General features: G+C 39.0%; 2 protein-coding genes across 2 annotated transcripts; both read left to right on the top strand.

Moving 5' to 3' along the window:
* Window positions 1-994: 994 nt before the first annotated feature.
* Window positions 995-8209, top strand: LOC137284384 (trypsin-like). The gene is made up of 7 exons (XM_067816168.1): window positions 995-1103; window positions 2271-2404; window positions 4471-4568; window positions 5255-5520; window positions 6294-6439; window positions 7666-7720; window positions 8075-8209. The coding sequence occupies exons 1-7, from the start codon at window positions 1061-1063 to the stop codon at window positions 8176-8178; spliced, it is 846 nt and encodes a 281-aa protein (XP_067672269.1). The 5' UTR covers window positions 995-1060; the 3' UTR covers window positions 8179-8209.
* A 9418-nt stretch (window positions 8210-17627) lies between these two features.
* Window positions 17628-23961, top strand: LOC137284438 (trypsin-like). The gene is made up of 7 exons (XM_067816236.1): window positions 17628-17726; window positions 19068-19201; window positions 19949-20046; window positions 20532-20797; window positions 22330-22475; window positions 23165-23219; window positions 23808-23961. The coding sequence occupies exons 1-7, from the start codon at window positions 17684-17686 to the stop codon at window positions 23909-23911; spliced, it is 846 nt and encodes a 281-aa protein (XP_067672337.1). The 5' UTR covers window positions 17628-17683; the 3' UTR covers window positions 23912-23961.
* Window positions 23962-25958: the final 1997 nt, after the last annotated feature.

A 25958-nucleotide genomic window follows, 5' to 3' on the forward strand; every position in this document is an offset into this window, starting at 1 on the left:
AAAATATGAAATACCTGTACTTTCATGTGTCCCCTTATTTGTTTCCACGAGTATACATGTATATACAATGAGACGGTTTGGCAAAAATTCTACGACGCACATATTTGACACTGGAAGGAAGCAATCATTCAAAGATGGATGATTGTGGAGGTGCACATACCGCTACAATTAGAATGTCTCATAGTCCCTGAACCACGTTTTTTCTCTAATGCCTAGCCCTGCCTGCATTGCAAAAGCCCCAAATGAAGTCCAGATTTCCCAACAGTCTTCGACTCCTTTTCAGTTTAAATAGGTTTATTTGTTACTGTCACAATTATGTAAACTCAGGTACGTTAGTCTAAATTACAATATGTAATTAAACGATAATGCGCGCACTTCATACGCAGTAATATTCCCTTCAGTTCCCTTATCTATGGGTGTCCTATAAGTTTCCATAACCTGTGAAAAATGTCGTGTGACACATATTTGGCAAATCTTGGGACAAACATGTACACTTCACTAACTGAATCTCAGGGATCATGCCCCACTTTTAAATAGCAGTGTTGTAGCCGAGTGGTTATCGCGTTGGCTTGTCATGCCGAAAACACGGTTCGATTCCCCTTGTTGGTATAATGTGTGAATCCCATTTCCGGTGTCCAAAAGAATCCATTCGACACTGGTGGTTTCAGCAAAGCAATCAAGAAACAAATCGTCACTTCAGCGGTCGCCCACCAATGACGACCCGACTTGACGTGGATTCTAACCACACAGCTCCAACACAGGTTCAGTCAGCAGCATTTACCATTCCTGGCGGCATGTGTATATCTGAGACAACAGTTGCACGATGTCTACTCGTCTGTGACATCAATGTAAGACGCCAAACCGGATGGGCATTTCAGGCGCCAGAACATCGACGTCGACGTATTTCATAAATATAACCTGTTCTCGATTTCATGTTCTGTTATATCTAAGTACAGTGTGTCTGAGTTGTTACCGTCAAAAACCGACGCTCACTGCTTATCTAATCTGGAAAAGCAGACTGACGTTTTGTTGAACGGTTTTGGATGTCAAGACGAGGAATATGCTAGCTCATCTGTGTGTCGTGTTTTTGTATCTTGCATCAGGTAAGATTTAACTAATATTAATAATTTTAGTAATTATGCTTTGAATTTTGGTAGTAGCTTCCTTTCTGTAACCAGTTATACTGACATCTGTCTTCTTTGTAGTCTGAAACTATGTCTGATAAACGTACATAACGTATCTTTGTGTTGATTAAATGAACAGGAAGGCAGCATTACAATGTCAATACGACTGAATGGAAATTACGGTTTTGTTTTCGTATCTTAATATAAATATTAGTGCCGAGACATACATAATTAGACAGCATGTTGCCTCAAACGAAGAAAATATTTTTTTCACTTGTACCAAATTCTGACATAACTTTAGGTGTGGATGGTATTATTGTAATTTGAGCAATCAGTGAGCTAAGAAATGACCTGTATGCCAAAGCGATACTATCGGGAGCATTCTAGATCCTGTCATTATTATCACCACCATGTCATAAACTGGGACAGTGACTCTGCTACACTGTAATCATTTGCAGTAGGACCGGTACACATCATCGTACATGTGAAATTTATATTACACGATACTAATACATTATCTACACCTTCAATGTTATAGCTTCACGCATCTCACACCGTCACAGGCCTCATTCAATACACTCTACAGATATGCCATGCATCTTATTGGTGTGAAGAGTCGAACCTACAGTCAGCAACAGTAAAGGAACGTTGCTTTCTAAAGGCAACATATATAAGACATTATTGGAGTATCTGGGTTCTATCATATCGTTGTGTCAGTAACCTTAATTTTGGTGTATCGTTTGATACAATTCTTAGAAACGCTACATAGTACCTTTGTATAAGACACCACTGAAGGAAATGGTTCATATTATGTCACTGGATCTAAATCCAACGCGATGTTGCTCTCTAGCGTTACATCATTACCCTGACGGAACTACTTTCAAAGCTGCTACTAAGCGCCAAGTGCGACTGTATAGGTCTGTACATCCGCTTTTCAGCTATCCACTGGTGGGTAGGTGGACTGAGTGCCTTGCCCAAGGACACAACATGAGACGCAAGTAAAAAATTCTGGTGTCTCCACCGGGATTCGAACGATAGCCTTTGGCGTGAGAGGCCAGCATGCTAACCATATGCTAACCACTAACCAGCTGTGAGCAGCTTCACAAAATACCTAACATGTCAATCTTTTCGTGACCATTTCGGCAGGTGTTTCAAGCGATTTGAGTCCTCCAGGATGTGGGATCAATGATGTTGGTTTTGACTACACCACCCTCCCAAAAGTAAACAAGAGACGGATCGTTGGTGGAGAAATTGCAACTCCACATTCATTCCCATGGATGGTAATAAAGACGTATCTTTTCCACCTTTAAATTTCACTATACGCAATGCCATGTAACATGTGATGAAGGCGATTACAGAGATAATTCAGTAATAACAGGGATTTCTCAGTTAGGTACAGATTCTGGTTCAGTCTGGGATTCGAACCCGCACTATGAGCACACACTTTCGAAATGGTATTGGGAACTTTGTCAATATCTCAAAGTCAATGTCAATGTCAATGTCAATGTCATATCTCTTTCCAACCTTAAGTTATAAGATACACAATGACATTTAGAAAGTGGCCAAATGCAACATATCTTATATCTGGGATTACACACATTCTCAGTGCGGTACAGACTCTATTGTCAATGTCAATGTCAGAGTCATATCTCTTTCCAACCTTAAGTTATAAGATACACAATGACATTTAGAAAGTGGCCAAATGCAACATATCTTATATCTGGGATTACACACATTCTCAGTGCGGTACAGACTCTATTGTCAATGTCAATGTCAGAGTCATATCTCTTTCCAACCTTAAGTTATAAGATACACAATGACATTTAGAAAGTGGCCAAATGCAACATATCTTATATCTGGGATTACACACATTCTCAGTGCGGTACAGACTCTATTGTCAATGTCAATGTCAATGTCAATGTCATATCTCTTTCCAACTTTAACTTCTAAGATACACTCACACTCTTAGTACACACTTTTGACATGGCTTTTACACGTCAGAGAGGTTCACAATGTACGTGATCTTCACTACCAGTTGCTAGTTTTGTGGGGTGGCTGAGTGAGTTAGAGTTGTTTTTGTCTGCTGGCTTGTATTTGTCTTACTATGAGCAAGTTCTACCCATTATACGTTAGTGAAAACTAAACTTTCACTCACATTTGGTTTCATCACACTTTTTCTTCTCTTTATGTTTATAGTGGGTGGTAAATATAGCGTACCGCGATCTCTTAAAGCAAACATAGCGTGTGTGCGTGTGTGTGTGATAGAGAGACAGAGAGAGAGTGTGTGTATGTATGATGTATTTAATGAATATGTACATTAATCATATGTAAGTTGCTGACAGTTCCATTGTGGGGCTAAGTCTTTAAACAGTCATTGTGTGATCATATGTAGCATTATACATATGTGTGCTGACACATTTCTATGATTTAAGCTCTCTGAAACTTCATCGATGAGGCAAATAATGATAAGGAAAACTCCATAAAACATGTCTTGATAAATATGATTTAGTTATTCGGCTCCACGTCACGCTTGAGGTGTGAATGTATCCTTCACATTCGTTACACACCTTGTAATACGGTCAAGAGCAGTGTGGTCCAGGCAAACCAGTGGCTGAAAGCCGATTACGATGACACCCCAGTTTTCACCAAGTTACAGGGTCTAATCACCCGATCCTCACTGGTCATTTACGAAAACCTTAAGTTGCATGTGCAGGCACTATAAAATGACCAAATCTTTCTAAAAATCTCCAGTGAAATGGAGCATATCTAATTCTAAATTGTACATGTGTGTGCACTGAAACCGTGCCACACAAACAGACGAGAACCAATGAACACTGTTGAGTTTTGTTTTGAATATTTTTAACAGTGGTGTTTGATCAAAACGCAACTAGGTGAAGGAGATGTTCCAAACTTTAAGTACCTATCATGACAACCGATGATGTGAGTGAGTGAGTTTAGTTTTACGCCGCACTCAGCAATATTCCAGCTATATCGGCGGTCTGTAAATAATCAAGTCTGGAACAGACAATCCCGTGACCAACAACATCAGCATCGATCCGCGCAATTGGGAACCGATGACATGTGTCAAACAAGTCAGTGAGTCTGACCACCCGATCCCGTTAGTCGCCTCTGACGACAAGCAGAGTCGCCTTTTATGGCCAGCGTAGGTTGCTGAAGCCCGGAACCTTCAAGGGTCCCGATGACGGTATAGATATTAAGGCGATCACAATGTGCTTGAAGTGATGAGCTTGTACATACATATATTATATCTGATGCCACGGACCCTAGCTTGAGATCAATACGACTAAATGTCCTGTTCATTCATTACCTGTATCTATGTCTCCAGGCCGCTCTTGAAAACCGTGGTGTTTTGCACTGCGGCGGGTCACTTCTAAGAGGCAGTTCTGACAGGTGGTTCGTCCTAACTGCTGCCCACTGTGTGCAGTAAGTTCACCACACGTAAACACAATTATATATATAAATATATATGTATATATATGCGTATAAAACTGATGAGTGAGTCAGTGTTATTGCAACTTTGAACAGTATTTCCGTCATATTATGACTGGATGTCATAAAGATAGCCGATTTTCAATGATCTATTCTTAAGAATTTCACATCCACATTTTCTGTTCACCAAAAGGAATCAGATTAGTCATGACAAGCCAATATATGTTCTTGCTAAGAGTGACCAGTCAATAACATATTTAGTCCTAAGTTATAGTCATGAATTACGTGTGAACATGCTAGTCCCATTTATATCACTGTCTTATTGGTGTACACCGATATGACTCCTACATTTGATGCAGGGATAAGTACTCTAGATGCCTAAGGTAAAGTAGTTGGTGTCTTTATTAACGTGAAATGGTAGGGTTTACGTAGGGAGTGGTGTTTATCAGGTGTGCCCCCTTTTCACGGAGACGAGATCAGAATGCGCGATAACACATTTCCAAAATGTAGTTATTCTGAAACAATCGCGAGTTGTTGGTATGAACATGTCCGCAAGAACATTGCCAGATCATGTAATATTTGAAATACAAAGTACGATAGAAAGATCTGTTTCCGGTGTCAGTTCACTAGCAAATTATATACAAAAGAATTTGTTACTAACTTTATTTCTGTGTTATCAGTGGAACGTCTGCGTCAGACTGGAAGGTTCGCCTTGGAGTTCATGATATCTCCCAAACCGAATCTTCCTCGGAGTCAATTGACGTGAGGACCGCGTTGATCCACCCTCAGTACGATAGCAGCACATTCGAGTATGACATCGCACTAATTGAGTTGAGCAGCGCCCCACAGCTCTCTAGGCCTGAAATCAACATTGGATGTGTGTCCGGGGATATCTCTAAAGTAGGCGAAGTGTGCTATGTTGTCGGATGGGGACTCACCTCATCAGGTAAGTCTTTCAGTTCATGGCGCTAAACGCATACATGTATATGATTGACAGTATATGCGTCGATCTACTTGTATAATCAGAGCAACACTTTGAAGTCGCGAGATCTTAATTCATTCTATTTCTACATTCCATTCAGTAAAATAGTGATAATCCTTGATAGTTTCAGTATTAAAGTTATTATTTTTACGTCAGCTATCGTTAATAATGAAGCTTAGTCTAATTTCAAAATTATCATTGAATAGTGTCCTTTTGTAATACAGCATCATCACACACAATTTGCTCATTAAACCCGCATTGCTCGTTCCAGTAGTAATCACTCCTCATTCTTCTAATTTTTCTTCGTTTCCTATCAACCTAGACCCAGATAACAGATTTGTCACATTTTCACATATCAGCTACATAAATTGTAGATATAAATCTAAAAAGCAGGGTTTTTTCTACTGAACCCATGTTGAAGAACATACAGATTTCCTTTCAAGACGCTCGAGCCATTTACCAACCCTAAAGGAACTCGGCAATGACCTTACTGAAGAGTATTATAACTTCTGTGGGCAACCATCCACCCAAATATTAGGAGCATGGAACGTCAGTTCCATTCTGTTTCAGTCTTGTTCAGATACTCTCATTTTGACAAGCAATTTATTAGCGGATTATTAGCAATATGCTGTTTGTCGTTTATTGTGTCATTTGACAGTGGGCTTTTGTTTACTTATATAGAGAGCGGCTGTACAAATTATCAATAGAACACTCTTCGATGAAAACTTTACTTATAGGAGGCGATACATCAGATGTTCTCCAAATTATTGAAAAGCCAGTCCTGTCACAAGCCCAATGTAGGGACATATTTGGCTCGAATACCTTCTACGAATCTTCAATGATCTGTGCAGGCTTCCTAGAAGGAGGAAAGGATTCCTGCACCGTAAGTACCATCGATTAATGATCGTCCAATAACCACCTCCTCTCAACCGATTGACCCACGATGCCTGACCTAGAAATAGAAGCAATCACTGAAACCGATTCATATGTTTCATATGTTTTTCTAATAAATAACGATACATATTTTACAGTGCACCAATTCATTTCTAGTGTCAATGGATCTGTGTGTAGAGTAATTGTATGCTAACCTCTCTGGGGAGACTGCACGCGGAGCGCAAAAAAAATCAGTGCTGTGTGCACAGATATATGGAATCAATAGAGTATCAACGTTTTCTCGTTAGTGAACGGAATGAAAAGAAATGTCGTGAGAAACTGTCATTTGTATTATACGCGTTAGGTGTCTATAATTCCCATAGCCGTTCTGTTTGTGTATTTACGCAATCGTTGAAAAGCATTTATTATTATTTACCTTTGGGGGTCAGGAGTACAATAACCGGTGGTACTTATGACCTAGAGATATATCTGTTCAATAACCGGTGGTACTTATGACCTAGAGATATATCTGTTCAATAACCGGTGGTACTTATGACCTAGAGATATATCTGTTCAATAACCGGTGGTACTTATGACCTAGAGATATATCTGTTCAATAACCGGTGGTACTTATGACCTAGAGATATACCTGTTCAATAACCGGTGGTACTTATGACCTAGAGATATACCTGTTCAATAACCGGTGGTACTTATGACCTAGAGATATATCTGTTCAATAACCGGTGGTACTTATGACCTAGAGATATACCTGTTCAATAACCGGTGGTACTTATGACCTAGAGATATACCTGTTCAATAACCGGTGGTACTTATGACCTAGAGATATATCTGTTCAATAACCGGTGGTACTTATGACCTAGAGATATATCTGTTCAATAACCGGTGGTACTTATGACCTAGAGATATATCTGTTCAATAACCGGTGGTACTTATGACCTAGAGATATATCTGTTCAATAACCGGTGGTACTTATGACCTAGAGATATATCTGTTCAATAACCGGTGGTACTTATGACCTAGAGATATATCTGTTCAATAACGACCCCACAATTCACAGTAAGTATGAAAATCACAACTAGTATTCCTTACAAACTGACATTAGTAATGAAATTAGTTGACTTTCTCATTGTCACAAAGCTGAGACAATTCGGTAAATGTGTAATGTGTGTGTGGGCTAACGTATTTGATCTAATAGGGAGAAAACGTTTATTGCAGAGAGACAGCGGAGGGCCCTTGATGTGCTACCGAAACAATCGTATGGAGATAATTGGTAAAGTGTCATTATTATAAGACAAGCATTTCTCAGAAATGTTACATAAAATGCCAATGATAATAAGATCCCACTTTCTGGCACATCAGTAAACGAACGTACCACTGCACCCAGTTCTTGAAGTCCGTCCGAGTAAAGATCTGAGGTAGTTTCTAATTATTTATTGATCTCCTGTCTATTATTTTCAAAATACGTTTACAACATCGAAGCATGTCTATCATGAGACGCGAGGCAGCCCCGCAAGACCCACATAATAACTTGAAATTAAGTGGAAAAACTTGGTTACTCCAGTTTTAACAACAAAGGAGATCTTCATTTTACACAACTTAAAGGCATTGATCTTCATGTTTGCAGGCATTGTGAGCTGGGGAAATGGATGCGGGGAACCCAACTCACCTGGAGTCTATGCTAGTGCATCAGCAGGGAAGCAGTGGATTGAAGCTTACATAAACGAATAGGTGGTATCCAAAATAAAACCAATGAAATACGCTTGCATACCCTCGTTTTATCAACTTAAGCAAGTTTTTCTTGTGTGGTCGTCACACATTACACCATGCTTGAAATATTATATTCAGATAGATCACTGAAAGTAGTGAGTGTCAAAAACACTATAGCCACATCGGCAATATTTCCGCCATGTGGTGACTTTAAAAGTTATAAATTGATAATAATTATAATTATTAATTAATTAATTAATTAATTCTACAACACCTGTGGACGAAGGACAGAGAAACAACTAGATTATCACAGGAATAAATTTAAGACTAGTAATTAAATCTAAAATGTTTAACTATAAATAAAAATACAATATATAAACAGGCTAAAAATTTCCAACAACTGAAGGAAGATCGCCATACTAGGGATCATGGTGACTTAAACTACATTTGCTTCGTTCATGGGCCCCAGCTATTTACATCATACCTTCTGCTTTACTGAAGGTGAGTGAACAAAGGTGCTACGTGGAGGGTAAGCATACCTTGACCCAACAGTTAGCGTTAGCTCTTCACACTCACTCACTCACTCACACACACACACACACACACACACACACACACACACACACACACACACACACACACACACACACACACACACACACCACATTATCAGGGTGACGAAGTGAATTTGTTGGAACAAGAAACTCTCTTGTTGAGTACCGAATACATTCTATTATTTGTCATTCTGTTACAAATATCATTTACAGTTGTGAAAAGAGAAGCTCATTTATCACATCCAGTTACATTTTCTCTTTACGTGCCCAGCAACAATCGTATTCAACGCATTCTATATATACTGCCGTTCTCTTTAATGGCATGGAAAGATTTGTGGAAGTTGTCCAGCCAGGATGAGTAACAGGATCATATGGTCATGCTCGCACATGTGGCACATGTCATCGTGGAATCACTGGATTGTCTGGTCCAGACTCAGTTACTTACAGACGGCGTTACATAACAACATACGTTTCGCCAACCTTATTTAGTAAGGTTCAAATGATCACCACTCCAGGGGTACCCGTGGCGAGCCACCTCCTCGTGGTGGGTGCTGGGTAACGCCAAGAGCTCGCCAACACCCCCGTTGTGGACCCGGGGGGATATTTGGTCCACCAACCCGTTTGCCGTGGGTTGCGGCCCTGTGTCGGCGGAGGAGGGGATCCTGGTGGTTGAGGGCAATAGGGGCCTGCAATCGTGCTCCTGTTGCTCAATACACCACTTTGGCCCTGACTTCGCCTAGACGGGTGGTTGAATGGGTCCAGTTCAACCAATCGGCTGGTCATGCCAAGCCCATGTGCATTGTATTTGATATTGCACACTTTTGATTTAAATAAATGATCCTGATAAAGGTATTGATCAAATACTTCACTAAATTTCTATTGATTTAAAGCTTTAACAAATACATATTTTGCCTAGAGTCTTAATGCCCAGAAGGCGGTGGCTCATGGGCCAATCTGGTAGATCAATTATTTATAATTCTTCTGCTGGAGTATATCATCTGAGCATCTTTGGTGCTGCAAGTCGGAGGCCCACTTGTTTTTAGCATTGTCCTTGTGATACTCCGTGGTGGGTGGGGAGCTCAGATGATGAACCATATTAAACTAACTATGGCTTACACAACCCCCATTAAAAGAAACAAGCGTCAACTTGACAATGATGATGATGAACTACGACCGTCCAATCCGACCGTGGAATACTGGCCACGATTCCTAGTGATCGAGACACTTGACAAGTCACCTATCAAATTAAACCCGTTTGCGGTATCTAAAGGTATACATGGTATCGCAGGCGAGGTACGAAATATCAGACGACTGCGTTCAGGTTCCCTACTTGTAGAATGTAGCAGGAAACAGCAATCAACCAACCTGTTGTCAACTGAGCTGTTTGTTGGAGTTCAGGTCGCAGTTACTCCACACAGGACTCTGAATACGAGCAAAGGGATTGTCAGAGACCGAGATCAATTGTTCGCTGATATGACTGAATTTGATATCGTATCAGAAATATAAGATCAAGGGGTTACTTTCGTTAAAAGATTTACAACCCGGATAAACTCAGAAACAAAACCAACTAACACATATCTCTTCCACTTCGCTTCTCCAAGTATTCCAAAATCAGTAAGAGCAGGATATTGTAATATTAGTGTTGATACTTACATTCCCAATCAACTGCGATGCTTCAAATGCCAAAGGTACGGGCACGGTGTCACTAACTGTACTAACTCAGTAACATGCGCTCATTGTAGTGAGAAAACTCATGTTACTGAGGACTGCAATAACACTCTTAAAAAATGAGTCAACTGCTCTGGGACATATTCTGCTTTTTCTAAACAATGTCCGATCTGGAAGCAACAAATGGAGACGAACAAAATTAAATTTACACAGAATATCAGTTTTGCTGAAGCTAAGAAACTTGTTTCCACACCAGACGCTGTTGCATCTTATGCCTCAATTACGAGAGCACCCTCCACTATCAGCCACAAAACAGCCGTGTCCACTTCATCAACACTGTGTCAAACTGATCTGACATGGGTGGATACAGAAAAATCTGAAGTATACTCACCAAATCCGTCCACTCAGACTGCTGAGTCCCTTCACATTACTGAATCCCTTCCAAAAACACTAGGTCAAGTTCAGTCACGGTCATCTCAGGAACCGTCATCGTCATCATCATCACGATCCATAGCGAAACATGAATCTCAAAATAGTGGGAAACATCTTACTAAAACTAAAATCAAAACCAGAAATGACTTACAAAAATGTCAAAGTAGCAGAGTCTCAAAGTAGCAGAGTCGAATGACAAAGTCCAACTTTATAATAAGTTCGGATCTTTAGAGGACATGGATGTGTCTGGAAACATCCAAATTAGGGCACATAGCTTGTCGCCCTCAAGGAAAACAAGGGGCAGATCCCCAATAAACCCTCCGAAGAAATAATTTCTTCACATATTATTCAATGGAACTGCAGAGGCCTGAAGACAAATCTGAATGAACTACACCTGTTAGTCCAAGACTTTAAACCTGCAGCATTCTGCTTGCAAGAAACATATTTAAAACAGATGGATAATTTTAATCTTCGTCACTATAATGCGTCTCATTCTTTTTCTCCACCAGGCGATAAAGCCACAGGAGGATCGTCAATCCTTGTAAGGCATGATGTTATCCATAGCCCTGTGACTCTCAAAACTAATCTTCAAGCAGTTGCAGTGCGAATTACTTTGCACGTTACTCTTACTTTGTGTTCATTGTACATTCCACCTTCATCGACTCTTCTCCAGGCTGATCTACAAACTCTCTATGATCAATTACCCAAACCATGTATACTCATGGGTGATTTAAATGGGCACAATCCTCTTTGGGGTGGTGTGACCACAAACACAAAAGGTCAGGTTCTGGAAGATTTCATTTCGAATAATAATTTATGTATATACAATGATGGTACAAATACATATTTACATCCTGGCACAGGAACATATACAGCTCTTGATTTGTCACTAACTGACTCCAACTTATTAAACGAATTTGAATGGTCAGTCCACAATGACCTGTGTGGAAGTGACCATTTTCCTACTATACTAAAATCTACAACACCATCCGATGTGCCCCCATCAACAAGATGGAATTTTAAAAAGGCTGATTGGCCTTTATATGAAACGCTGTGTGCTGCGAAGCTTCAACCTGAATATTTTATTACTGTTCCTGACGCTATCAAATGCTTTTCTGATGAACTGAAATCTATAGCTGATGAATGTAAACCGAAGTCCTCTGCAGTTCCACATATTCGAAAACCATGGTTCAGAGATGAATGCAAACAAGCTAGGAAGACAAGGAAAAAAGCAGAACATTATTTCCGTCGCCATCCTATGGTGCATAATTTAAATAAATTTAAGATTTTAAATGCTAAAGCACGGCTTACTTTTAAACAGAACAAACGCCAATCTTGGCAAAATTATGTATCTAAAATAAATTCTCGGACACCCATGTCCAAGGTATGGAACATGATCCAGAAAATTAAAGGTAAAGGTACTAAATCTACTGTCCATCATCTTAATCTTGGAGATCAGTTACTTACTGATAAAAAAGATATCGCAAATAAACTGGGCGAAACTCTCGCTAAACATTCTTCCTCTTCTAATTATATACCTAAATTTCAGCAATATCAAAAACAACAAGAAAAGAAAACTATTAATTTCAATTCTGATAATGGGGAAGATTATAATGAAACGTTTTCTATTCATGAACTCCATACTGCTCTTGATCAGGCTCATGACACTGCTACTGGAGCTGATAACATTCATTATCAGCTCCTGAAGCACTTACCAGAATCCTGCCTAGAAACTCTCCTAAATATTTTTGATGATATTTGAACATCGGGTAACTTTCCTCCTTAATGGCGAGACGCCATAGTAGTACCAATACCTAAACCTGGACGTGATCATACGGATCCGTCCAATTATCGTCCGATTTCATTAACAAGCTGTGTTTGCAAGACCATGGAACGCATGATAAAAATAATCGACTTGTTTGGTATTTGGAAACTAATAACCTTATCACAAATATACAATGTGGTTTCCGGAAAAACAGAAGTACTGTCGATCACTTAGTGCGTTTAGAATCATTTGTAAAAAACGCACTGATTAACAAACAACACACTGTGTCTATCTTTTTTGATCTTGAAAAAGCATATGACACTACTTGGAAATATGGCATTTTACGAGATTTACATGACTTCGGGTTGCGAGGTCGTTTGCCTGAATTTATTGCCAAGTTTTTAAATAACAGACAATTCCAGGTCCGTGTGGGCTCTACCCTGTCTGATCATTACAATCAGGATCAGGGTGTTCCACAAGGCAGTATTTTGTCAGTCACACTTTTTAGTACAAAGATAAACAGTTTATCAAAAGTTTTAAACGATTCAATTGATGGATCGTTATTTGTGGATGATTTTAATATTTCTTGTCGTGGTAAAAATATGAATACCATTGAACGACAACTACAGTTGTGTTTAAACAAGATTAATAAATGGTGTCTTGAAAACGGCTTTAAATTTTCTAAATCGAAAACTAACTGTATACATTTTTGTCGTAAATATAAACCACATAAAGACCCTGAACTATCTCTAGATGGCACACCAATTAAAGTTGTGCAGGAAGCTAAGTTCTTGGGTCTCATTTTTTGACTCACACTTAACGTTTTTACCACATATTAAATCACTTAAAACTAAATGCCTGAAAGCACTTGACTTGTTGAAAGTGGTTTCAAATTCAAAATGGGGAGGGGATCAAGCTACCCTTCTCCATCTATATCGATCTCTCGTGCGTTCGAAACTCGATTATGGCTCCATTGTCTATGGTGGAGCCTGCAAAAGCAACTTAAAACTATTAGATTCAGTCCACCATCAAGGTCTAAGACTTTGTCTTGGCTCCTTTAGAACTTCACCTGTTGACAGCCTGTATGTCGAGGCTGACGAACCATCTCTTGAGCAGCGACGTATAAAATTAGCTTTACAGTATGTAACAAAACTATATTCAAATGAGTCCAACCCTGCATATAACTGTGTTTTCAATCCCCTGTATGACGATTTATACAAAAAGAAATCTTCTCTTGTTCCGCCTCTTGGTTTAAGAATAAAACCACTTATTTCTGCTGCCAGCATTGAGCTGGAAAACATAGCTCCTTCCCATCTTCTTTCTTCTCGTCCTTGGCAGTTGGTTAGGCCACAAGTTGACCTAACATTAACGACTTTTAAAAAATCAGAAACGAATGAATTATAGTATAAACAAGTATATAATCAACTGAAACATAAATATAGCAATTATAAATCCTTATTTACAGATGGGTCCAAGGACGGTGGCGCAGTTGCTTGTGCCACTGTCATTGGATCCAGAACAATATCTTCTCGATTACCAGATAATAGTTCTATTTTTACAGCAGAAGCTAACGCCATATTAACAGCTCTCAAATATATTCAAAGACACCCTAAACGTAAACAATATATAATCTATTCCGACTCTCTTTCTTGCCTTCAGGCTATTAAAACATCTCTTGTAAACATCCACTTTTAATACAAATTATTGAATTGTATAATAATCTTGCAACTGGCCAACATCGTCTTTTGTTGGTTACCCAGCCACGTAGGTATTTCCGGTAACGCAATGGCCGATCTTGCTGCCAAGGCAGCACTCAACAAATCTGTGACACCACTTCTTATTCCATACTCTGATTATAAAACCAGCATTAGAACTTACATCCGTGATCTGATTGAGAAGAAGTGGGACACCCAAGTGGGCATAAATAAATTACATGCAATAAAACCCTATATTGGTTACACCTACTTGGGTTGTCAGTCCAGATTTGAAGAGGTCATCATGCGGCGATGTCGTATTGGCCACACCAGATATACACATGAATACCTTTTGAAAGGTGAGGATCCTCCGTTCTACATCCCTTGTGATGAAAGAATCACAGTCAAGCAAATCTTGCTTGACTGTGTTGAGTATTCCATCACAAGGGATCAGTATTTTAATTCACATACTATGAAGGATCTTTTTAACAGTGTTAGTCCTCATTTAATTATTGCATTTTTAAACTAAATTTGTTAACCGAACTGTAAATAGATAAATATTTTAAAATTGGAAGATTAAATTAGTAACTCAAATCGTTACAAACACGTTAGTGGCTGTACCCTCAAAGGGGGTTGAAGTACCGAAAAATAATTGTCCTCCTGAAAGGGTACGTAAGTCCAAAAACATTTGACGTAAATTTCAGTTTTCCAGCTTTTTAATCGTAGAATAAGTGTGTTTTTACTTTATAGCTAGATTTGTCTAAATTGCTAACAGCTGAAAGGATGATGTAAATCCAGCTAGGGTCCATGCAGGAAGCAAATGTACTGTAAGTCCCCATGGTCCTTAGTATGGTGATCTACCTTCAGTTGTTGGCAACCTATAGCTCATTTTTATATTGTACTGTCCTCTATAGATACATTGTTTTAGGTCTATTCACTAGTTTTATATTCTATTCTGCGATATTCTAGTCAGTTTTACTGTCCTTCGTTGACAGGGTTTTACAATGTCCGTGCTAGTAATTCATTTGTATTTTTATAATTAATCGTTCTCGTCACGATATGGCTGCAATACTGCCGATGTGACGTTAAATACTAACTCACTCACTCACTACTCCAGGTACATAATCCACAATTAGGTGTTGTTTTGGTATTGAATAACAGAACCGTAAAACCATTCACATTTGACAATTATATAAATAAGCAGGACTTGTTCTTCCATTGTACCATAATTGACTTAATCGCCCCTGACCCATAGAAACTTTTGGCCAGTGTTATGTCATTATGTAAGAGAGTATTAACGAAACCTGCTTGACTCTCCAAAAAGTAACAAGGAAACACACCGTTGGTGGACAAATCGTAACCCCACATTCATTTCCGTAGATGGTAAATAATGAAAGAGTTCTTTTGGAAAATCTGGCTGAACGAGATCTAACCTCTCTTCAGAAACCAGGATGAGTTCGTTGCATGATAATGCAGTACATAACAGACGGGGGAGAGATACACATACGCACACATACAGCCAAATTCACAGAGAGAGAGAGAGAGAGAGAGAGAGAGAGAGAGAGAGAGAGAGAGAGAGAGAGAGAGAGAGAGAGAGAGAGAGAGAGAGAGAGAGAGAGAGAGAGAGAGAGAGAGAGAGAGAGAGAGAGAGAGAGACTCCCAAACACAATGCTTTACATAGTCAGTTATCATAATAGCAATTACATGCGCAATTTTAAATACATCATTGTATATATATGTAAAGGTGTAACCATAATTTTAAATTAGCAACTGCTGCAAGTAACACAGGACTTTAATGGATTGAATTAACTATAGTGAGTGAGTTAAAATTTATATTCACATCGGTAATATTTCAGCCATATCGTGAATAAAGCAAATTGTAAATTCACCATAAATACACGTAAATTATAAAAACCTCTCGACGAAGGACAGTAAATCCAGCTAGACTATCACAGTATTTGAGAAGTAAAACTATCGTCTATCTCTAAAATTGGATTGCCAATTCAGACAAGACAGTATAAAAATGGGCTATAGATTGCCAACAACCGAAGGTAGATCACCATACTAGGGACCATGGGGACTTACAGTACATTCGCTTCCTGCATGGTCCCCAGCTGGATTTACATCATCCCTCCAGCCGTTGGCAATTCAGACATATCTAGCCATAACTGAATTAACTATATAACACTTTCTTTTACTCAATAATGAATTATCAATCTGGGTAACTTGATATTTAATATACTTTGTACAAAATGTCGAGATAAACAAGGTCAGTATTACTACAATATTCTTTAATTACGGTAACTGAGTTTTCCTTATAAGATGTATAAATCTGTAAATTATGTTGAAGTTTAGCCATGAATTTTAATTTTTAAAAAGCTCGTTTACAGGTTGAATGAACTATGCAGCAAATATTGGGTGAGTTAATGCCAGTGAAAGTTCATATCTTGTCGTCACTAATATGTATAACCAGGAGAATACGTCTCCATCACAGCAAGCAGATACACTATGTCAGTGGTTCCGTGTAAATATCAAACATATGGTACCTCCTCACCGCTGTACACGTCTTCAGTAAGTTATTCTGCATGTAGATAACGAATACCCTGCTGTATTGGAATATGAATAAATATTGGATAATATTATCATGTTTGGTGTCTTAGAAAAACATAATGATGAATCTTATGGAGTACGTATGACCGGTTATTTCCGTTATTATCTGAATGCAATCGTGACCTAAACAAAGCTCACAGGGTCATTTTACATGTCTTCGTAAAAACAGCGTAACCATTTTATGAAACTTCAAACAATTGTTACACCTAATGGTGACACGGTTGTCACGGATTGAAGGATTCGTCTTGGTGCACAGAATCTGTCTGCAAATGAAAAATACAATGAGTTCATTGACGTCAACGCTATGACGAGCCATTCTTTGTCCAAGCTTCTGACGCTTGAGCATGACACCAGGTTGATGGAGCTGCAGGGAGCACCAAATATAAGCAGGTCAGTTTCGGTTGTGTTACTGGCAATGTAACGGTTTCAGTGAAAACATGCTGTTACTGGATGGGGTACAGCATCAGAAGGTATGTATGAATCGAGGGACAGGTATACAAATCTTACAATTTGATGATAAAACAATGACATTTCACTGTGAAAGCTATATGGCTAGAATGTCTTCCACAAAACTTTCTTGGTTTGTTCAGGGTTTTCTGAAGGAGGAACAGACTTTGTGTAATGTATGTTTCACAACTATGTTTCACATGTATGTTTCAACTATATATCTAACTACAGAATGTCAGTGTTTTTACCGTCAAAACTATTATGAAACACCTACGCTCACTGCTTATCTAATCTGTAAGAAGCCAGACATCTTGTTGCACAGTATATTTCATGAAATTGGTGTCAACACAAAGAATATGAAAGCTCCTCTGTGGTCCGTTTTGCTGTATCTTGCATCAGGTGAGATAAAACTATACTGTTAACATTTTTCATCGTGGTAACAGCTTCCTTTCTTTAAACAATTATACCGACATCTGTCTTCTTTGTGCTGTGAAATTATTTCTGATAAACATACATAATGCAACGCGAAATATATTTTTATTTCTTTATGACATGAAAAGGAAGATAATGTTACGATATTAATACGATTAAATGAAAATTATGCTTTTGTTTAAATCTTAGTTTAATATTAGTGTTGATACAAACAGGATAAAAAAATAAGCAAGTTGCCTCAAACGTAGACTATAAAAAATAATACTTGTAAATAATTTTGTAGAAGCTTAGATGTGAATGTTGTTACAGTTATTATTAATTATTTATTTAACAGTTAATTAATTAATAATCTATGAAGTGACCTATACGTCAGTGACACTATCGGGTGCATTCTTGCACCGTATGTCCAGACATTGTTATCAGAACAATGCCACAATCTGGGACAGTGACTCTGCTTTACAGTATTCATGAAACACATGGAGCAGCCCAGCTTACATCGGTGCATGCTTAAGGTCTGCCATACCATGGTGATCGATAAGAGCAGTCAAAAGTTGAAACATACATTTCAGTTAATTGTAGTTACAGTTATTGTTACTTTATCAAACATACAAATCTAAGTATGTAAATTATTTTCTCTTTCAACTGATTCTGAAGTTATATATGCAAACTGTTTATTTTTCAAAGACATTTATATGAGTAGGTTAATTAATTTATCTTTTAAATTTCCATTAAGTTACTTCCAGAGGAGGTATGGTGTGTGTTAGGGTTCATAGTTTTTATTGCACAGACAGGGAAGTATGGTGTGTTTGCTTCTCCATTAATTACCTTCTCCATTGTCTCACAAGTGGGAATCTCGCAACTGGGAGCTCTTACAAATGGGAGTTGACCTTCAAAACAGCGAAAAACAAGTATGGTGAAACGTACCAGCACCACGACCGATGCTACTTTCCAAAGACAACAACCCAATGCATGTTCAAACAGACGTCCCATAGTGTCTTTGGTTTGTAGTATACATCATGCACCCTCTTGGTGTGAAGAGTCGAACCTGCAGCCAACATATAGCACCACCTATGAAACGTTTCTCTCTAAACACTGTGTCTCTTGTAATACACACCATTAGATTAACTAGGTTCTATCATGTCCTTGGAACTAAATGTTTCTGTTCAGATCCACTTTGTGTGCTTAATTCGGGTTGTTTTTTGTTTAGACGTGCTTTAGGTTTTCAGTTTGTTGGTAAATGATTTCCAAACTTAAACATACACCGCCAAAATATCTAATGTATCATTGTGTTGGTAACTTTTGTGACAGGTGTTTCGAGTGATTTGAGTCCTCCAGGATGTGGGATCAATGATGTCGGTTTTGACTACACCACCCTCCCAAAAGTAACGAGGAAACGCATCATTGGTGGAGAAATTGCAACTCCACATTCATTTCCATGGCTGGTAAATAAAGACATATCTTTTCCAACATTAAATTCTGCTAGACACAATGCTCGTCAGAAACTGATCAAATTCAACATATGTCATGTTCGCTTTAAGGTACATAGTGCCCATGGAGGGTCCCAACCCACACTCTCAGCACACTATCGACGTGGCATTCGAAATTCACACCTTTGTCAAATTACACTTGTCAAAGGGGTACACACTTGGACTACCATTTTTGTGGGAGCCCCTTTATTTGAGTAGGTTAGATTTGGCATTGTGACCTGGCTTGTAATAGCTCCATTCTATGACAATCCTCGCCGAAATCTGTCAGTGCAAAGATCTTACTAATCCTTCAATCACATTCATCACATCTAGTTAAGGGATGTATCATCAAATTCATCAAATTCATCAAATTCCATCACACTGGTTGCAGATTTTCGCTTTGTTCAGAACTGATGGTAAATCTGAAATAAATAAAGTGTATTGCGTACAGGGCCCTTCAAACCACACAGAGTACACATGCTATGAGACCTAGAATACAAGGACAGAATTATTATTTTGCTTCTGTCAGTATTTGATCGTTTACCGACACATTTAGACTTAAAACATCGATGAACCAAAGATAAATGGCTTCTTTAAATTTCTGATGTTTGGCATTTCTCGATCGTAATAGGTCGGAAACATCGTTTGGTGTACCACGCCATTTATCATTTTGGATGATTACGTGGCCGGACGTTCATTCATTGCCTGCATCTATGTCCCCAGGCTGCTCTTGAAAACCGTGGTATTTTGCACTGCGGTGGGTCACTTTTGAAAGGCAGTTCTGACAGGTGGTTCGTCCTAACTGCTGCCCACTGTTTCCAGTAAGTTCATGACACGTAAATCTAATATGATATATATCTAGGGAACAACAGAAGTCCACATCTATGCGAAATACCTTCGTAGGTAATATAGTGACTCGTCAGTCTGTGTTATTACTACTGTCGACAGTATTTCCGTCATATTGTGGCGTGCCATATTGATGACTGTTTCATATGGCAGGAGGATAAATTTAGTGGTACCTCAGGTAGGGGAGTTAGTGCCTACATTTATGTGAAACGATCACTTTGGCTTATGTGTATCACGTTTATGCTGTTCCACTATCCGAGATATGAGAGATAACGCATTTCCAAAATTTAATTATTCTAAGTCAATATTCTCTAGTCGTTGGTTCCAAATTAACAGATTGTTAGACGATGTAATATCTGAAACACCATGTACGATAAAACGATCTGTTTTCTGTGTCAGTTCACCAGCTATTCATAGGAGAAAAGAATAATGTTTTATTAACATTATTTCTGTTTATCAGTGGAACTTCTGCGTCAGACTGGAAGGTTCGCCTTGGAGTTCACGATATCTCCAAAAACGAATCTTCCTCGGAGTCAATTAACGTAAAGACCGCATTAATCCACCCTCAATACGATACAAAAACATTGACGTATGACATCGCACTGATTGAGTTGAGCAGCGCCCCACAGCTCTCTAGGCCTGAAATCAACATTGGGTGTGTGTCCGGAGATGTCGCTAAAGCAGGAGAGGTGTGCTATGTTGCCGGATGGGGAGTCATCTCGTCAGGTATGGCTTTCAGTTAAACGTTTTCATACAATATATGCGTCGATCTATTTGCTTATACAGTTAATTCAATGTTTATCAAGAAAATAAATGGCTCTTTCTTTCAGTATCTTTGGCAACTGGAGCGTCCTGGTGCCTGTATTAACATGCTGTTTCCACATTCCGTTTTGTCAGTTAATTATACTGGACATTTGTTAAGGTTCAGTCGAATTTTCCTATGATTGATATGTCCTGGTACACTGTGACCTGCTGATCCGAAAGGAGACATGCAATAATCAGCAAGGCATGCACGAAATGTTTGAAAACTTGTGTTTGGAAGAGCAGGTACGTTTGTGGTAAGGCTGAAGATCACTCAATGGACGGACCAGGTCCCAGGGATTGTGCCTGACGAGAAAGAGTTCAGTATTCTGATGTTATATAATGATAGTTGTGATTTCATAATGCGCCTTTCCATGTACACATCTCAAATCGCTAACACACAATGATTATTATTACCCCGGATAACCCAAGCTGCCTGTGAAGACCAAGCAGTCACGTGACTTATCCCAGTGGGTACCCATTTTCTGCGGGGTGAACAAAGGCAAGCATGAACAAACCCAACTGCCTTCGTTGTGGGGCAGGACTGAAGTAATACAAACTCTCGGGAGTCAAGCTGCCATGTGTGGTCATCCACCCAAGGACTCTCCGCGCCTATCGATGCTTAACTTCAACTGATTTGTGACCTGAGCTCTATGTACATGACTACACACCACCTAACATGACCGCTGTGAAAAGGATTCAATCATGCTTTAGATGGGATCAGTTGGAAGCACCTATCTCGAACAGGCGTGCGTTACAGAGATAAAAATATGGTTTGTTCGTGAAACCTCACGCTGACCATAGAGGTAATTGTGACGACTTTGTCGTGCTGGGATTGTTCATGCCTACTTTGAGTAGGAAACTATTGTCGATATGGAGTGGCAAGCTAGGTAACAAAGCACTAGGGCTATTGAACGTATGTTGAACCAGCTGCAGATTGCCATTTTCAGGAAATTCACAGCCACTCTACTTGAACCTGGCGACGAACTTTCTAATGAGTGGAATGATTTCTGAGGGCAACCACCCCGACACATAATTAGGGGAAAAGGGCGGTAGCACCAGGCTGTTTCAGTTTCGTTCAGATACTATTATTCTTACTGGTAGTCTATTTTAACTCACTTGTTTGTCGTTATTGTGTCACATGACAGAAGACCTTTCTTAATTAGACTCGTGTTCACGCAATGTCCAATTCACGCTATTTGACGTTGTCCTTTTAACATTGCCAACTCTGAGTAAGGTGCATGAATATTACCGTTGTATCGAAAAAACATACTTAGACAAAACTGATATTCGTATAACAAATGAGCCATTTTCCCTTCCGTTATTAACTGTTAATTTCCAGTCAGTTTCAACGTTGCAAAACACATTATCAGTTATCATTTCTTAACAGGCGTAACGTGTGACTATACTAAATAATAACAAGCGACTGACGTCCTGGTGACAAACTGTACTTACAGAAGGCGATATATCAGATGTGCTCCAACTAATTGAAAAGCCAGTCCTGTCACAAACCCAATGTAGGGACATATTTGGCTCGAATACCTTCCACGAAGATTCAATGATATGTGCAGGTTTCATAGAAGGAGGAAAAGATTCCTGCACCGTAAGTACAGTTCTTATTGATCGTTAAATCAAAGTCAAACAGCCTCTGCCCTTCAATTCCTGTACCCACGGTACCCGAGGTAGGAATTAAAGATTCCAATGAAACATTTTTCCCATGCTTGTCTAGTAAGTAACGGAAGCATACCCAGTCAATGGGAGTGTGTGTAGTCTAATGCACGCTCTCCTCTCAAAGGAGAATCTAACTGCTTGTGAAGGGTTGTGCAAATCACTACTGGGTGAAAAGATACATAGAATCAACAGAATGCAAAGTTTTCTGTCGAATGAACGAAATCTTCAATCTTGATTTGGTAGAAAGGCCTTCGTCCACGTACAATGTTAACATGTGAAACACGTTTATGAGTTGCTGTCAAACATGTGAATTGCGCAAAATTAAGGCATCTTTAATATAGTTTGAGATGGACAGTAAATGTGTTCTCGTTAATGAACGGAATGAACAGCAATGTCATGAGAAACTGTCAATATTAAGATACACATTATGTGTTAACATTTTACAGAGGACTTGTATTTTGTACTTACGCGGTTAATAAGACACATTTATTTACGATCACCTTTGGGAGCCAGTAGTACAATAAGCGCCGGTATTTGTGACTTTCCCATTGTCACAAATCTGAGACTATTTGTTAAATATGTAACGTAACTGACATGATCGAAAGAAAACATTTATTACAGAGAGACAGTGGAGGACCTTTGATGTGCTACCGAAACAATCGCATGGAGATCATTGGTAAGAGGCCATATTCACATGTCTTTCTCGGAACTGATACATGCAAATTGCTCGTGATGATCACAGCCAGCCTTCGGACAGATCATGGACAGGCCTACTGCTTTCAGTTGTTGAAGTCAGTCTCGACTCTCGTGTAACGATCTGCAGGAGTTTCTGATCATGCGTTGATGTCCATTACATCCAATATATTTGAAACATCATAGCATTCCAGTCATGTCAGCTCTGTTTACGATGCCTCCCCACCCCCAAGGGTTTTACCTTGATGATAATGTCAATCCTGATGATACGTCTAACACAAAATAAATGATCTTCTCATTTGAGGTATTATCAATAAGTTTTAGCTAGAGTGGAGAACTTTATTTTGACACCTCTTTCCTAAATAGACATAAATACCTTGTGTCTATGATGGTCGTGTTTTGTTTCAGTCGCAGTTTTACCCTTACCAGATTGTTGAAGCGTACGTTTTGTACTTAAGTGTTTTGTCTTTATATTCAACTTTCATACTGAATACCCAATGTCACATTGAACCATGTCAGACTTTGTGTTGAAGAAATCATTTTCAAGAGCACTTTACTCTAATGTTTGCAGGCATTGTGAGCTGGGGAATTGGTTGTGGGGAACCCAACTCACCTGGAGTCTATGCTAGTGCATCAGCAGGCAAGCAGTGGATTGAAGCCAACATAAATTCATAGGTTGTCAAGAAAATACGACCAATGAAATAAACCCGCGTACCTTCGTTTTATTATTTGTGAAATGTATCATATGTTTCCTGTATGGCCTTCAAATAATAATATTACATTACGATTGTACATATCTAAAGTAGGTTGTGTCACTGAAACTATATTGACGCCATGATCATAAAAAAATAATCTTAATTGTAATACCAAGAAAATAGACTTTAAAATGAGATACCATATGTAAATTATTAGCAAATATGTAAGCGTGGTATTACTTCCTGTTAGTGATAGTGATGAAAAAGTGACTCAATCTAACTGGGTATCACGAAGTAATTACACACTGACTGCATACTAAAATGACATGGCTTTTTATATGTTACAACACCATGGTATATGTCACAGCAGCAATAACGTGACATTAATATTTTGAGTCAATCAGTACTTCTGAATCAGGCTCGTTCATTTTGAAGTTGTATATGTTATTTGCGTGCGTCTCTGTGTTGTTAGCTTGTTATGCATCCGACATGCAACGTTATTGGCATGTAGATCCTTTGAAACATATCTTTTGATTTGTTGTTTGAGTGTACTTGGTAATGTATTTAGAAAGTCCAAGTGCAATTGTGCATGACTGGACTCAGGTTCAACGTATATGTTGCGCTTATAATCTAATAATTTAGATTGGCTCAGAGTGAGCATGGATTTAGCACTATCCCAGCAATATCATGACCAGGGACACCAGATATGGGGGTCTCATATCGTACACACCTTGGGAATCGAACGTTCTTCGGCGTGATTAGCAAAAGCTTTAATTACTGGGTCCTGGGTGGATCAGAGAGCATTCTAGTTATCATACAGAATCGACTCTCTACTTATATCGAACAGTATCCTACCGCTGCGAGTAAGACATTGTCAATACCCGACTAAACAGACTGTGTATTCTGCACCAGTGAAGTAATGTAATTTACAATGCAAATGTACGATTGGGGTTCCTACACTGGGGTTCCTACATTGGGGTTTCTGTTTTCTCGGTATTCCTTGTTTTATGCAGATGGGATAGGATATCTATTTGGCTCACATTTCCAGGCAACTAGTGTTTGCTCAAGGTATATTTCCCTCATCATTGGACGTCAATCTCAACTCCCTTGGGAGTACACACCTCTTGCTGCCTGTAGGCGCACTGAGTTATTTGTGTCGTTCTCATTCTAACAAGTTGCATATGTGTCGGTTGGATTTTTCTATTTTGCGCGTTACTAATTATTCAATAACAACTATGTGACGGAACAGATTCCCTTTAGAGCGTAAGAGTCAAAATCGAGGTGAAATGACATGAATGAATCAGTGACCATCTTGATACCAGGTGTGCAAATCATCAGATTCTTCCTGTGCCGTTTTCTTTAAATTTCCCAAACGTCTCTACAGCTACCTTTGCGGCTGATCTCTAACAAAGCATCATGATACAATTCGTTGGTAAAAGCTGAACTAGGAAGTCCTCCAATTACATATCAACAATTCTGGAAAATATGTTTTGGGACGCTAATAAACAGCGAAATTACCTCCAACAATATCAAGCAGACAACCTTTAGCGGTAGCTTGACAAAGTCATCCATCACATGACTGCGTGCACTGCTGTAAATGGACGTTACGGACATCTGATTGGTCGGATCAAATGTAAAGATATCAGGTAACAGGTTCATTTTCTTGCTCAAGGTTGTCCTCTGTCTGCACTATCTAAAGCTCAAGGATTAATATTGTTTGTTACTGTTCGGTAGAAATACTAAACAATGCGCTCAAAGTGGAGGAAATGTAACAACGTTCTCTTCCTTTGGGGTACACTTACACAAAAGCCACATCACCTTGTGCCTGCAACTGGAACATGCAGACGCAGTACTGTGACTCGCGTTTGAAACGTTCGCTATCTGTATATGTTAGGGGTGAATGCTGAGGGGAAAACAACGATTGCGATATCGATAGTCTATTGCAACATACTCACAACATAATTACAACTTGAAATGTCTCATTTTAAGTCGTTTCCCAAATGAGTGTATAGTTTATATGAAATAAG

This window comes from Haliotis asinina, chromosome 5 (genome assembly GCF_037392515.1).
Source record: "Haliotis asinina isolate JCU_RB_2024 chromosome 5, JCU_Hal_asi_v2, whole genome shotgun sequence".
Classification (NCBI taxonomy): Eukaryota; Metazoa; Mollusca; class Gastropoda; order Lepetellida; family Haliotidae; genus Haliotis; species Haliotis asinina.